We start from the raw sequence: 13,734 nt of genomic DNA on the forward strand, positions 1-13,734 counted from the left end.
ACACAAAAAAAATTCTATACTCAAAATTTAAAGTTAAATAAAATCTGAGAAAAAGAATTGGCTTGCATGCAAGTGGGAATAGCTGAAATTTCATGACTTAACAGAAGAATTTAAAACGCTCTGTTAAAATTGCACCTTGTAGTATAGGCTTATCATCCCAGCTACACAGAGGCTGAGGAAGGTAAATCAAAAGTACAAGGCCAACCTGAATTACATAGTAAGGCTCAAAACCAGACTAGACAACTCAATGAGACGCTGACTGGGTACATAGCTTTATGGTATAGTACTTTCCTTAGCAATGAAACACTTATCACACACAAAGTCTTACTTTCAATCCTTAGTACTACACACACACACACACACACACACACACACACACATAAAGGTCTGTTAGAGTGATAAACAAAACCTTGATATCCTTATGAAAAATAAAATAAACTGTAAAAACATCAGAAATGGTTAATCTGCAACCAAAACCTTTCCCCAGAAAACTGAAGGGGAAACTGAATTGCTCTCAGTCATGCCTTTGCTGACCTTGTACTTGAATCTGAATATGGGATTTCCCTAAATGCTAAGCTCCTAACACCTTAATGTTTTTTCAATGCTGGGAACTGAACCCTTGGACCACAGGCAAAGAAAGTACTATGTCATTTAGCCATATCCCCCTGCCTCACTTGTTATTCTTATTCTGGCTCTGCTGTGTACGTTCATACCCATTCTGCTTCAGTGGGTGGAAATCTACAAAAAAAAAAAAAAAAAAAAAAAAAAAAAAATTGGAACAAATTTGGAAGCATCAAGTGATAGTTTTCCATTGGTATCTGGCATAAGACTCTAAGGAAAAGTCTGCTATAACTTCTGTTAAAGACAGACCAATGTTTTAAGAACAAGGGTGTGAGAGCCCTGGTAGTTCACCACTTGCAGAGATTCCCCCGAGTTGGCTGCCACAACTCCGCACATCTCCAGCTCGCACACTTCTTTTTCATCCCAGTTTGTTTGATGATAAAATATACAAAGCCTATTAAACAGGACATTTCATATTTGTGAAAAAATAATGTGTCTTTAAAAGAAAAAAATGGTAATTTTATTTTTATTTTTTTCTCCAAAAAGTAAAGAACTCAAACATTATCAAACATTATCCCTTCATTTATAAAGCAATAAAATAAATAAGTCAACACAAATTTATCCACAGATAGTTAGGAATTAGCAAATAAAGATTTATGTTTGTCTACCTTCTCCGGCAAAGAGAACAGCAATACATAGGAAGAAATCCCAGGATTATCATGCTGATCACAGAGAACCCAAATACCCGGAGCATCTGTGTAGGCTCTGTTGGTTTAATTACATCTTGTCAGTTTTGTAGCTAGGCAAGAAAAGGAAACCTAAACTATTTTATAAAGTATCTATAAAAAAAATCAGTTAATGAAGTAAAGTGAATAGTGAACCTCCTTGTTATGCTTCAGGTCAGAGTTCTTGAAATGCAACTAAAAGCTACTTTCAAAATGCCCCCCCCCTCAACAATACCTTAACAGAATAATTAGGCTGTTTTCATTGGCAGATTATGTTTCATAATATTGGATTCTTAGTATGGCCCTAAGTGTACTTGCTCTATGGCTATATGTTATACCTCCTAGAGCATCTGAAGAACATATCAATCTATGAATAGTTAACCTGGTAAAAAAAAATGGCTTCTGGGGCTGGAGAGATGGCTTAGAGGTTAAGAGCACTGACTGGTCTTCCAGAGGACCTGAGTTTGATTCCCAGAAACCACATGGTGGCTCACAACCATCTATAATGAGATCTGGTGCCCTCTTCTGACCTGCAGGGATACGTGCAGGGAAAACACTGTATACATAATTAAATAAGTCTTTAAAAAAAAAAGAAATGGCTTCTTCAGTGTTTACTTCCAAATTATAAAGCACTTAATTAAACACAGAATCAAAAATTTGCAGGTAAAGAAGCATATTTAGCCTCATATACACTGGGAAATGCATTCTAATGTGATTGGGGAACTATAAGTCATGGTTTAATTTTTTCCATTAAAAGAACCAAATGCTTCTTTACACATAATAGAAACAGTAAAATGATGAATAAATTCTAAATACAACATGACAGCATTAAAACTTCAATACTATATTCACGATCATGCTTTAGTTTTCATCATTAATACTAGATGTACAACAATGAGCTCGAAACTGAATAAGGACTATATATAGACCTAAGATATTGTTCTACATGGATCCTGTTATTTCCTAGTGCTCTATCACATCCAATACACTTATCATGGGACCAACAGATAATATGACCCCAGCAGCAAATAAGGTAGAAGAAAAATACAGATGGTGTTATTTCTTTAACTTCAGGAAGAAAAATCTTAAGAGGATAACTTTGCTTTGGATTATTCTAAAAGAAACAGAACAAAGAAAAGCTAATAAAGACAGCTAACAGGAAACATTCACATCTACTTCTGCATGCTAAGCTGTCGAAGACAAGACAAATGAGAAGAATTCGATACAAGAGAAACTCAGAATAAAAAGTTAAGCTAAGCTGTTCCTAAGTGGTGTTATTAGGACTGAGCAGAATATGATACCAGAGAGAGGGCCTCGTATGTAGCCTTAGAAGCCCAAAAGTTGGTAGATTGCTTGTTTAGTATGTTTGAACTTTAGCACCACATAAACTAGGCATGGTAGTGCAAGTCTATAAGCTCACTGAAAACTCGAGGTCCTCACCTGCTATAGAGAAATTTCAAGGCCAGACTAAAACATAGGGGACTCCTGTCTCAGAAAAAAATAGTCCGATTTCTTTCTGATTTTCACCTAGCTTCTTATCTCCTCCTTTTCTCTCCCCCAGATGAAAAGTCAGAGAAATTCAAATTTATTCACCCAAGACAGGTCACAGAAAGAAGTTCTTTTCCCCAAAATCCGTCATAAGCTCAAACAGTTACTCCGATTTCCTCCTGCCTTTCATTCTTGGAGATAAAGATGTTGTGACCAGATAGGTGCTGTGCCACATGACTATAATCTGAACATCTGAAGTTCTGAGATAGGAAAACCCTAAGTTCTAGGTCATGCTTAACTATTCGGCAAACTTAAGGCAAATTTGAGCTTCCTGAGACCCCAAACAAAAAATCTGAAGCAAACAAAAGTGGGAGAAGGGAAGAAGAAGAGTAGAAAAAGGAAGCGATCCCTGATTTAGCAGGTCACAGGATTTCTAGTTCCATAGGGCCCTAAAGCAGATACCTGGGAGGAAGGATACAGGGAGGGCATTAAGAATCTGGACAGACCTTCTCAGACTTCCCCATTTAAATCACACATTGTGTTCTCAGTAGTCCTCATTGTCCGCTATGTTCAGCGAGTCCGGTTTTATCCCAGACTTTTTCAGACCCAGGCCAGCTGGCCTTGGTGAGTTCCCAATAGAACATCCCCATTGTCTCAGTGTGTGGGTGCACCCCTTGAGGTCCTGAGTTCCTTGCTCGTGCTCTCTCTCCTTCTGCTCCTGATTTGGACCTTGAGATTTCAGTCCGGTGCTCCAATGTGGGTCTCTGTCTCTGTCTCCTTTCATCGCCTGTTGCTCTTTGGGCTTATGAGGGAGGGGGACTTGATTGGGGAAGGGAAAGGGAAATGGGAGGCGGTGGTGGGGATGAGACAGTAATCTTAAATAAATAAATGAATAAATAAATAAATAAATAAATAAATAAATAAATAAAATCACACTTTGTGTCCAATCATTTCTACATGTGGCTGTGCTCCATGGATCAAAGTGTATTAAATGTTACTTTCTATCACCAACTCTTAATTCAGAAGCCTCAGTGTCACAGAAAATTATGATTAAATAAATTTGAGATTTTTTTCCTGGTAATCTCACTTTTGGAATAGGGCTATCATCTAAGACACTTCACAATGAGTGAGAAGGAATTACTCCCTGTGATAGTGAATGTTGATTGGCAATTGACTTCGAATTCAGAAAAGCCTAGAAGATTTAATGAAGCACATCTCTGAATGTATCTGTAAGAAAATCTGGAGACACTGTAGATTGTGAAGGCTCTCCTGTAATTAACTAATAGTTTAATCGCTTTAGAGATTTATTGTTTACTAATGACACTGGGTGGCAGTGAAAAGTAGAGGTAGGGCCCACGTAGCGCAAGTAGATCATGCTATGTGTATTCTCCATCTCTGATTCCTAGTTGGTTATAAAATGGCTCACTCTTTTCCCTCCTTGACATGTTCTAACTACCATGATATTCTGCTGAAATACATGGAGCCAAGGTGCCATGAACTGAAGCCACTGAAAGAGGGAGTGAAATGAAGCCTTTTACAAGTTGTTTTTGGTAGGATCTGTGTCATAGCAGCAAGAAAGGAAACTACTATGCCCTTTTTACACCTTTCTGGTACCTTCTTTCAGGCAGAGAATCATACCTCATACAGCAGCTTAGAAGCTTGGAAAGAAAAGGGAGAGTGACTGAACAGCTTAGACTAATTCTGGATGTTAGTTATCGTTGAAGAACTAACTAAACACAAACTGCTAGGGAACTATCTCAGAATTTCTAATGATACCATTGGTCTTGGTTTGGGAATTCCTTGGAAATGTTGAGCAGAAAAATCTAAAAACCTTGCAATCTATTTATTTAAATGTTTTTCTACTTTTGTTTTTTAGTATTTAAAGCAAATAAATAAGATCTGATCTACTTACTATCTCTTCGTGGGGCATAGCACCTCATTTTGGTCCCAGATGATGAAAAGCAGCACTTGGATTTTAAACATTCAGTCTCGCTGAGATATGATTGCTTATTACAAGCCATTACCTCCTGATTCTCCCTTATAATGCATGCTTCCAAAGATAGGAATCCAAGAAAGAATAGTTAGCATGATTAAAAAGCATGTTCATAATCAAATGAATACAAAGGAAGAGAAAAAGAAAAACATTTAACACAGTACATTCAAAAATACAAACAATGATAAATGCTAAAGTCAAAATGAAAAAAATAAAAGTTTAAATTACCAGCTATTTAACAATACACTCAGTAATTTATGGGGCACAGTGTCCTTGCCATAAATATATATGTGTATATGTACATAGTGTGTGCAATGTCTATTCTGGAGTAACAGCATATACACCACCTTAAACATTTCTATTGCTTTATGTTGGGAACACTCAAAATTATTTCAGTTAGGTTATTTCATAATTATTGTTTTCAAAAAAGATAGTATGTAAAAGTGATAAATGTTAATACTCTGTTTTCAAAGATTTTAGTAGGAGGCCGCTTGTTCGTTCCCAGCTGCCGAGACTTGAAATAATCACACAGAGACTGTATTATTTAAATCGCAGTAGATCAATCTTGGTCTTTCTTTTAAAAAGGAAAGCAGGACATAGATTGTGCCTTAGTTGATGAAGTGCTTGCCTAATGCACATGCTACCCTGAGTTGGATTCCTGTACCTCATAAACCAGGTTTGGCAGCATGTGACTATAATTCTAGAATTTGGGAGATGGAAGCAGAAGGAATAGAAGTTTAATGTCATTCTCGGCCACATAAAGAATGTGAGAATTACCCTTAGCCATGTCAGTCCCTGTCACAAATAATAAAAGGAAGGAATGAAGGGAAGAAGGAGGAAGAGGAAAAAGGGAGAATAAACAATTTGATTTGAGAAAAAAGTTTTACACAATTTATTTTAATTCAATTTCTTATGTTAAGAAAAAAAAAACCTGAGTTCAATTCCCAACAACTACATGGTGGCTCAAAACCATCTGTAATGAGGTCTGGTGCTCTCTTCTGGCCTGCAGACATACACACAGACAGAATATTGTAAACATAACAAATAAATAAAAAAAACCCTAAAATTAAATAAATAAATATCATTTGGACCATTTTAAAGGCCACTTCACTCTTTGTATTACTGTAATCATCCTAGGCAAGTAGGCAAGTGTTTAACAGTTGATTTCTGTTTGTTTTCAAAGCTCTAAAGCTTAAACTGTCGTTTCCTGTTACTGTATTTAATAAGCCCTTCTTTTAGTCTATCCAACATAACTCCTTCCCAGATTTATTTTCTTGTTCATTCAACTTGACTATGGCAGTAGCTTTAACTGATTTTCCTATTCTCATAGGTAGCAGGTGTTACAATAGCTATTTTATACTTGATGAAATCACTAGAGAAGCATAGATTTTTCCACAGAAGATTTAAATGGTGTGATCTGGAATTAAACAATGGATTCAATTTTGTGTTTAGATAAGTATATCAGGTTTTCTTAGAATAAATTCTGCATAGTTTTTAGCAAAATCTTTATCATGGCAATTTATAAGAAACCTCACTTTGAAAGGGCTTGTACATACTGTAGAAAATAAAATATGTTTATTTGTAGCTAATAATTCTCAAGGGTCATCATGTACTTGATAAAAAAATACCATATACAGATCACAAAATTATGTGACTTGAAACCTGGATGTTTTATCATTATCACAGATGGGAAAACATCTGATATATTCCATAGCAACAGAGCCACTGATAATGCCACAAAAGACATCAATTTAACAATACTGGGTCAGTGACTAAACTAGGCCATGCCACTCAGGTAAATTATAAAAGCTTTAGGTATTTCTAAAGGAAAAGTACTTTATGAAAAAATACAAACTTAAGCCTTAATCTGCCCTTTTCGCTTGCAATTATTGTCCCAATTTATCCTCACAACTCCTGTGTATGTATCTTCATTGTAAGAAGATATCCAGAGAGATTTTCTTGTTTAAGGCAAAGGGCAGAGTCAGGGCTCAAACTCAGGTCTGTTCCACTGCAATGTTAAAAACAGTCTGCTTCTGAAGTGCTTAACTACTTTTTAAAACAAGGACATTAAGTAAAAAAAATAAATAAATACATAAATAGACAACTTACTTGTTGGAAAGAAAAATTTCAACAGAATTTCCCAGTTGGATCGAACTTTTAGAGTTCCATTGTGCCGTGGCAATTTCTTACTTAAAGACACAGAATCTGAGAAATGTATAGAAGTGAAATTATTAATCCCAGTATATATAAACATTTGTCATTTTCAATGAAGCTTTAATAGTAACTAACCGTGCTTAAACTAGTTATGGAAATATAACAGATGTTGCATTTTAATCTTGTAACAGTGTTAATAGCATTAATAATCAGATTGTGATTCTGTCACAAAACTGAAAAAGTATTCAAATTAACAAATATTTAACATACAGACTCACACATTCCACTGGTCTTCTGGACAATGATTTAAATAACAAATTTGCTTAACAAAGAGCTTAGTGTTTAAAGGTTTATCAATGGAAAACCCAAGAAAAAAAAAGAAAAATCAGAAGCAATATGTATTCCAACTATATCAGAACCTAGCTAATAAAGTCTTGACAAGTATGCTTGATGTCCTCACATGAGGGTACAGAAAGTATTTCTTAGCCCTCTTTCATTCTATTACAGATAAGCCAATTTTCTTTCATTTGCATAATTCTCTCCCATGTAAGATAAAGAAAAATATTCAATAGTCTCTTTAATTATGCCTTAGAACTTTTTATATGGCTGAATTATTATCTAGGAAAACATTTATGTTGTTCTTAATTCATTTTTATTTTAAAGAATATTACAATGATTATCACCTGCTTGGAATATTAGTATTAGAGCTATATATTTGCTAACAATTAAAAATATTCTTGTTAAATTCTTATTTTGTTGGTGTTGCTTGTTCTGTTTGGCGATTTTGTATTTTATTCTTGATGATCCAAATTATTCCCAGGACCTCGCAGACTGTATCACTGGGCTATGACTTTCCAGTGGAACCCTGAAGCATACTAATAATAATACAGCTAAATGTCACTTTTTTGTACCCTCATACCCTTTCTTATCATTAGTCTATTGGGTAGCCAAAATAAAATAATCTTATCTGGTCCTAGCAAGATGGGCCACTGGTATTGGTAAAAGCACTTGCAAATCAGACCTGAGAACCTGAGTTTGATTCTTGGAAGGTAAGGGTATAAAGGCAGGAAGAGAACTGACTTGACTCTGGAGTTCCCCTCTGACTTTCATATGCACACCGTGGTATGCACAAACATTCACTCACATACACAATACACTCCCAATAAGAACAACAACAGGGACTGGTTGAGACGCTCAAGAATAAGAGCACAGTTTGCTCTTTCAGAGGGCCAGAGTTCAGTTCCCTGGATCCATCTTGGGAAGTTCACATCTGCCTGTTAACTCTAGCTCCACGGTATCTGGTGTCTGATATTCTTCTCTGGCTTCTAAAGATGACTTGACACAAAGTGCACATACACAGATGCACACACAAATAAAAATTAAAGTTTTTAAAACCTTTTGAGATTAAAACTGATTAGTTGCATGCAAAAGGTAAAATAAGTTAACTCCTCATACATACTATATATAAAAATTAACACAAATGGGCCAACAATTCAAATTTGAGAGATAAAATTTTAAAATTCTTAGAAGAAAACAGAAATAATTTTGCATGACCTCGGATTTGGCAATGGTTACTTCAATATGACACTGAAGGACCAAACAAAGAAAAAAACATAATTTGTAGTTCATAGAAATGTAAATCTTTTGTACATCAAAGAACATTATGTTGGACATAGTGTTCCATGCCTGTAAAGCCCAACATGAGGCAGAGGCAGAAGGATTTTGACAAGTGTCAGAATAACCTGGGCTAACCAGACCTGGGCTAGGTTGCAAGGCAATTTTAAACAAAGACATTATGGACATTATGAAGAAAGTAAAAAGACAATCTATAGAACTGGAGGAAATATTTGCAAATGGTATTCTTGGATAATGACCCTATATATAAAATACAAAAAGAAAATCTAAAAATGCATTAAAATTTTAAAACACATTTAAAATTAGCAGTTTTTTAAAAGAACATTTTCCCAAAGTTAAACAAATGTTAACAAACACATGAAAAGGTGTTCAACATCACTAGTCATTGAAGAAATGCAAATCAAAATCAAAACAAGGTATCACTTAATAGCTATCAGAATGCTATCATGATGTGGGGGTGTCATATATCAATCTGTTGATTTCATTGGTTAAGCAATAAAGACACTGCTTGGCTGGCCCTGATAGGTTAAAACATAGGTGGGAGGAGTAAACAGAATAGGATGCTGGGAGGAAGAGGAAGTGAGGTCAGACTCTGCTCTGCTCCTAGAGAGACTTGACAGCTCTGCTCTCTGGAGCAGAGACGCCAGGCTCCGCTCTCCCAGGCAGCTCCAACCCAGGATGGACATAGGCTAGAATCTTCCTGGTAAGCGCACCTTGGGGTGCTTACACGCATTATTAGAAATGGGCTAGTCCAGGTGCGAGAATTAGCCTAGAAGAGGCTAGATAGAAATGGGCCAAGCAGTGATTAAATGAATACAGTTTGTGTGTTGTTATTTCAGGGCATAAGCTAGCAGGCGGCCGGGGTGCTGGGGATGCAGCCCCGCCGCTCCTATTTCAACAAAACTATTTCAACACTATCATCACAAAGAGAGAGGAACAGCAAATGTTGAACACTGCTGCTAGGAACATAAATGAGTCAGTCATGAAATCTGCCTATGGCTTCCTCAAAAAATTCAGTATGTAGTTCCTACATGACCCCCAAATTCTACTCTTAATATATCCACACAATAATTTATATACAAATGCTCATAAAAGAATTATTCATAATATAAAGAAAGAAACAACACAAATTTAGTATATTTGATAAATATATACATATATAAAATGTGTGTATATATATGTATAAAATCCATATAATGAAATACTATTTAGCCCTAAAAAAGGACAGGGGTTTTATAAAAGAAAGTGTGTGAGGTGAATGGTTATTGAGGAGGACTGAAACACATTTCAATGATTGGTATACTTTTTTAATCCCTTCAGTTCCCATCTGTCACCCTTAATCCTGCCTCAACCCTCAGCCCTGGCCTCTCCCTTGGTCCTGCTCACCCCACACCACAACCCTGCCTTACCCTCTCAAAAACTCCCTCACACATTTCGATACTGGACTCAAACCCTCAATCACCTCACACATTTTAATTACCTCCATCCTGCCTCACCCCCAAATCTCACTACAGCACTCCAGTCCAATCTTACATGTCCCTGCAATCACTGTCCCCCACCTCAACCCCATTCCCTCCTCATCCCATCAATTCCTGCCTCACTAATCATTGGGCCCCTATTAATTCGCCTGGCCCTCTGTCTCACTCTGATTCTTTTAACCCCATTACTCCTGCCGAGTAGCACCCCAAGCATCCCCCTTTTTCCCCACTCCCCTCCTGGGCACCACTCATCACTCTGCCCCTTGGACTCACTTTCCCCACAAATCCCAAGCTCCTGTTATACCTTATTTAGCCTAGAATCAACACTCACCAGTATTCACAAAATAGCACAGGATCACCAGCATCCAGAGTAGAAACAGAAACAGGTCCAAGTGCCTCCGGGCCCACATATTTTGCAGACACTGACTTACTGCAGCCCAGAAACCAAACTGAGGGTCGGCAGCCATACTGATCCCCTGGCCAGAACTCAGAGTCCCCGGAAACATTCTGAGGGCAGGATTCTTGCCTCTGTACCCGCTATCAGCTACCATCTTGAACTGTGCTACTCACAAAGCCTGGCTTTTGGATCTATTCCTCCCCTGCTTTGATCTGAGATCCGAAGACATGGTTCAGAACTCTGACCTAGCCGAGGCAATGCCTCACAGTTTCTGGACCACCCAGAACATCAGCACTTAACCTCTCCTAGGACTTGAAACTCTCATGGAACTTGGAGCTCTCATGACAATTGCGACAGTAGCAGGTCTCGCGAGATCTGTGGCTCATTCCTTCCCAGTGACGTTTTCTGTAACCTTGCACAGACCTACTCATTTTTAACCGGTTGGTTGGATGGTGTTTAAACTTCTTTTCCACTTATGCACAGCATACATGTATATAAATGTTTGCTGAGTAAGTGAAGGAGTTTTGTAGCCTGTACACCAGTAGCATTGCTGTTTATTATATATCAAAAATAACTGAAATTCGGATTTCCAATCAGGCTTCTAATTCCTCTTAATGTTCCTAATTGCACTGTAGTTGTTATAGTCACTATAGTCACTTGTAGTGGCCATTAGCCAAAAGCTGATCTTTAAACATAAATTTTAACTATTTAAAACTCAATGAAACTAAGAAATCAATTTTTCAATCAGTCACACATTGGTATCTGGAGTCAATATGGCAGATAATCAGCAATTATATAGCAGGACCTTATAAGTAGGATAAAATGGTATTTTCATTTCAGTGACCCTAAAATTGAGCTACAAATAAACAAAAGGATATAATCAAAATTAATGAGAAATATTACATAGTGCTTAAGAACTCTTGAATTTTATTATTATCATTGCCATTTCTATAAACTTGACACCCTTCCTCTTACTAGATCTGAGTATGTCATATGAAAATAGGGCGTTTCACAAGGTCTATACTGTTTTTCCTAGCTCATTACTTCTTTTTCTTAAAGTCAAAGTTACCTTTTAGGTGATAATTTCATTGTTATAACCTTAATGCATTTGGGTTTAAAAAGGATGTGAAAAATACTCCCCCCAATTCTACTTCCATCTTTACCTTTATGGTATATATTCACTTTCTAATTTTTAATTTTTTTCTATCATTTTTGCCAAATTAGTAGATGTTGTATTCAAGGAGAAATGAAAAAGCTTTCTTATTTAAATAATAATTGAAATTTATCACACACTCCTTCCCACCCCAATTCCTGGGGCTATTTAATTACAGGATCCTACAAGGCCGTAACCTGCTTTTCATTTCTTTTATTTTTGTTTTGCTGTTTCATTTTGCCTCAGAATCTCTAAAACTAATTTAAATAGAACACAACTATCCTCACATATTTACTAACAACTTCTGAAAGCACTGACTGCAACTGGGACAAGCCATAAATTGTCTGAGATTTTGCTTTCTGCTTTCAAGTAGCAGGGTAGCTGCAGTTTCACAGATGTCAGCATAAGATACAAGACTATTGAATAAGTGGCAAAGAGCAAAAGGTTCTTTTCATACATGCAGAAATTCAATAGACCCATGAAAAACAGCCTCCCAACAACAACCTTATTCACATTATAGCCCACATGAGAAATAAATATATGAGCAGGTACCACAAAACTACTCTGAGAGATCAGAAGATAAAGCCAGAGGGTGGGAACTCAACTCTGACTACCTCCCAGGTTATGCTCTCTTAGACTTGTTTTCGCCCTGTGTCAATTCTGGGCTATCAACAGCCTGACTGTGATGATACCTTCCACTTCTGGCCCCCTATGACTCATTAAATACAGCATTTGAGAGATTTTGTAAATAGATAAGGTCTAAGTGTTCTTACACAATGCAATATTACCAATCTATACCATACTGCTAGAAACCCAAATTTGACCATTTCCAAGTATGCACAACACTAATGCAAAATTAGTGCCACAAAAAGTCAATGTGGTATTCACCTTGTCCATTTTCAAGTTCCATAACAAAATATTTTATATTGTAAAATTATAAAGAAAAGATACATGAGTTCAAGAGCCTGGCGAGGACATCTGTGCAGCATCTCGTAAAGGTGTTTATCCTGCATCATAACACAGTGGGCAAAATCACATTTGGAAGGAAAACAAGGTAACTCTTCTTATAAAGTTATTAATGTAGTCATAATCTAAACTATTCCAAAGGTTCCATAGAAAAAATTCATTAGTATATAACTTATGGGATTATGCCTTTAACACATGAAATATGCAGAGCATGTTTACGATGTTTTAGTCACTGTCCTATTACTGTGGAGGGACACCATGATCACAATAAGTCTTACAAAGGGAAACATTTAATTTGGGTGGTTTGCTTATGGAAATTTTCAGAGGTTTAGTCCATTATCATCATGGTAGAACATAGAGGCATGTAAGCAGATATGGTGTTACAAGGAGGTAAGAGTTCTTACATCTAGATCAACAGGCAGCAGGAAGAGATAGTGACACTAGGCCAGGCTTGAGCATCTAAAACTTTAAATTCCACCCCCAGTGGCACACTTCCCCCAATACAGCAAATAACTACTCCAACAATGCCACACTTCCTAATAGTGACACTCTCTTGTGACCAAATTAAATATATGAACCTATAGGGACCATTCTTATTCAAAACACTACAGTCAACTACCTCTGAAATCATAAGTGAAAATAAATCTTTCCTTCCTTAAGTTGGTTTTCTCTAGTAACTGTCACTGTGATGGGATGTTGACCAACACGATAGTATAGGGTGGAAGAGGAAAGCCAGTAAATAATTTTTGATTTATATCTGATAATCTATAAAATACTGTGGTAGTTTGCTTTTCATTGACTTCACATTGGTTTGCTGATAAGAAGCAATCTTATGTTCTAATTCTGTTGAAACCATTTTTGTTTTCCTAAGCTAAAAATTGCCTACCCTTGGATAATGCTACACTTTAGAAATTGTCCTGAAGATCTATAAAACAAAGGCTTAGTTGTTAGCCATTGGCACTATTAGAAAGCAACTGTCTCTTAGGAGATGGGGAAGGAATTTAAGTCACTAGGAACATGTCCTTGAAAAGGGTGCTGGGATCATGACCTCATTCCTTTTCTCCTTTCTTTTTCTTTTTTTCTGTCTTTCTTCCTTCCTTTCTTTTCTTTCTTCTTTCCTTCCTTCTTTTCTCTTCCTTCCTGCTTTCTTTCTTTCTTTCTTTCTTATCTTTCTTTCTTTCTTG

At 36.6% G+C, this 13,734-nt stretch overlaps 1 protein-coding gene across 1 annotated transcript; it reads right to left on the reverse strand.

Annotated features, from left to right (window-relative positions):
• Positions 1–858: 858 nt before the first annotated feature.
• Positions 859–10,660, reverse strand: Fmr1nb (FMR1 neighbor). The gene is given in 6 exon segments (XM_050129988.1): positions 859–1,015; positions 1,230–1,326; positions 4,687–4,824; positions 5,545–5,562; positions 6,877–6,972; positions 10,366–10,660. Coding segments are annotated over 6 exon segments (801 nt in total).
• Positions 10,661–13,734: the final 3,074 nt, after the last annotated feature.

The sequence above is a fragment of the Alexandromys fortis genome, unplaced genomic scaffold (genome assembly GCF_014885135.2).
Source record: "Alexandromys fortis isolate MF-2015 unplaced genomic scaffold, M_Fortis_MF-2015_v1.1 scaffold_305, whole genome shotgun sequence".
NCBI lineage: Eukaryota > Metazoa > Chordata > Mammalia > Rodentia > Cricetidae > Alexandromys > Alexandromys fortis.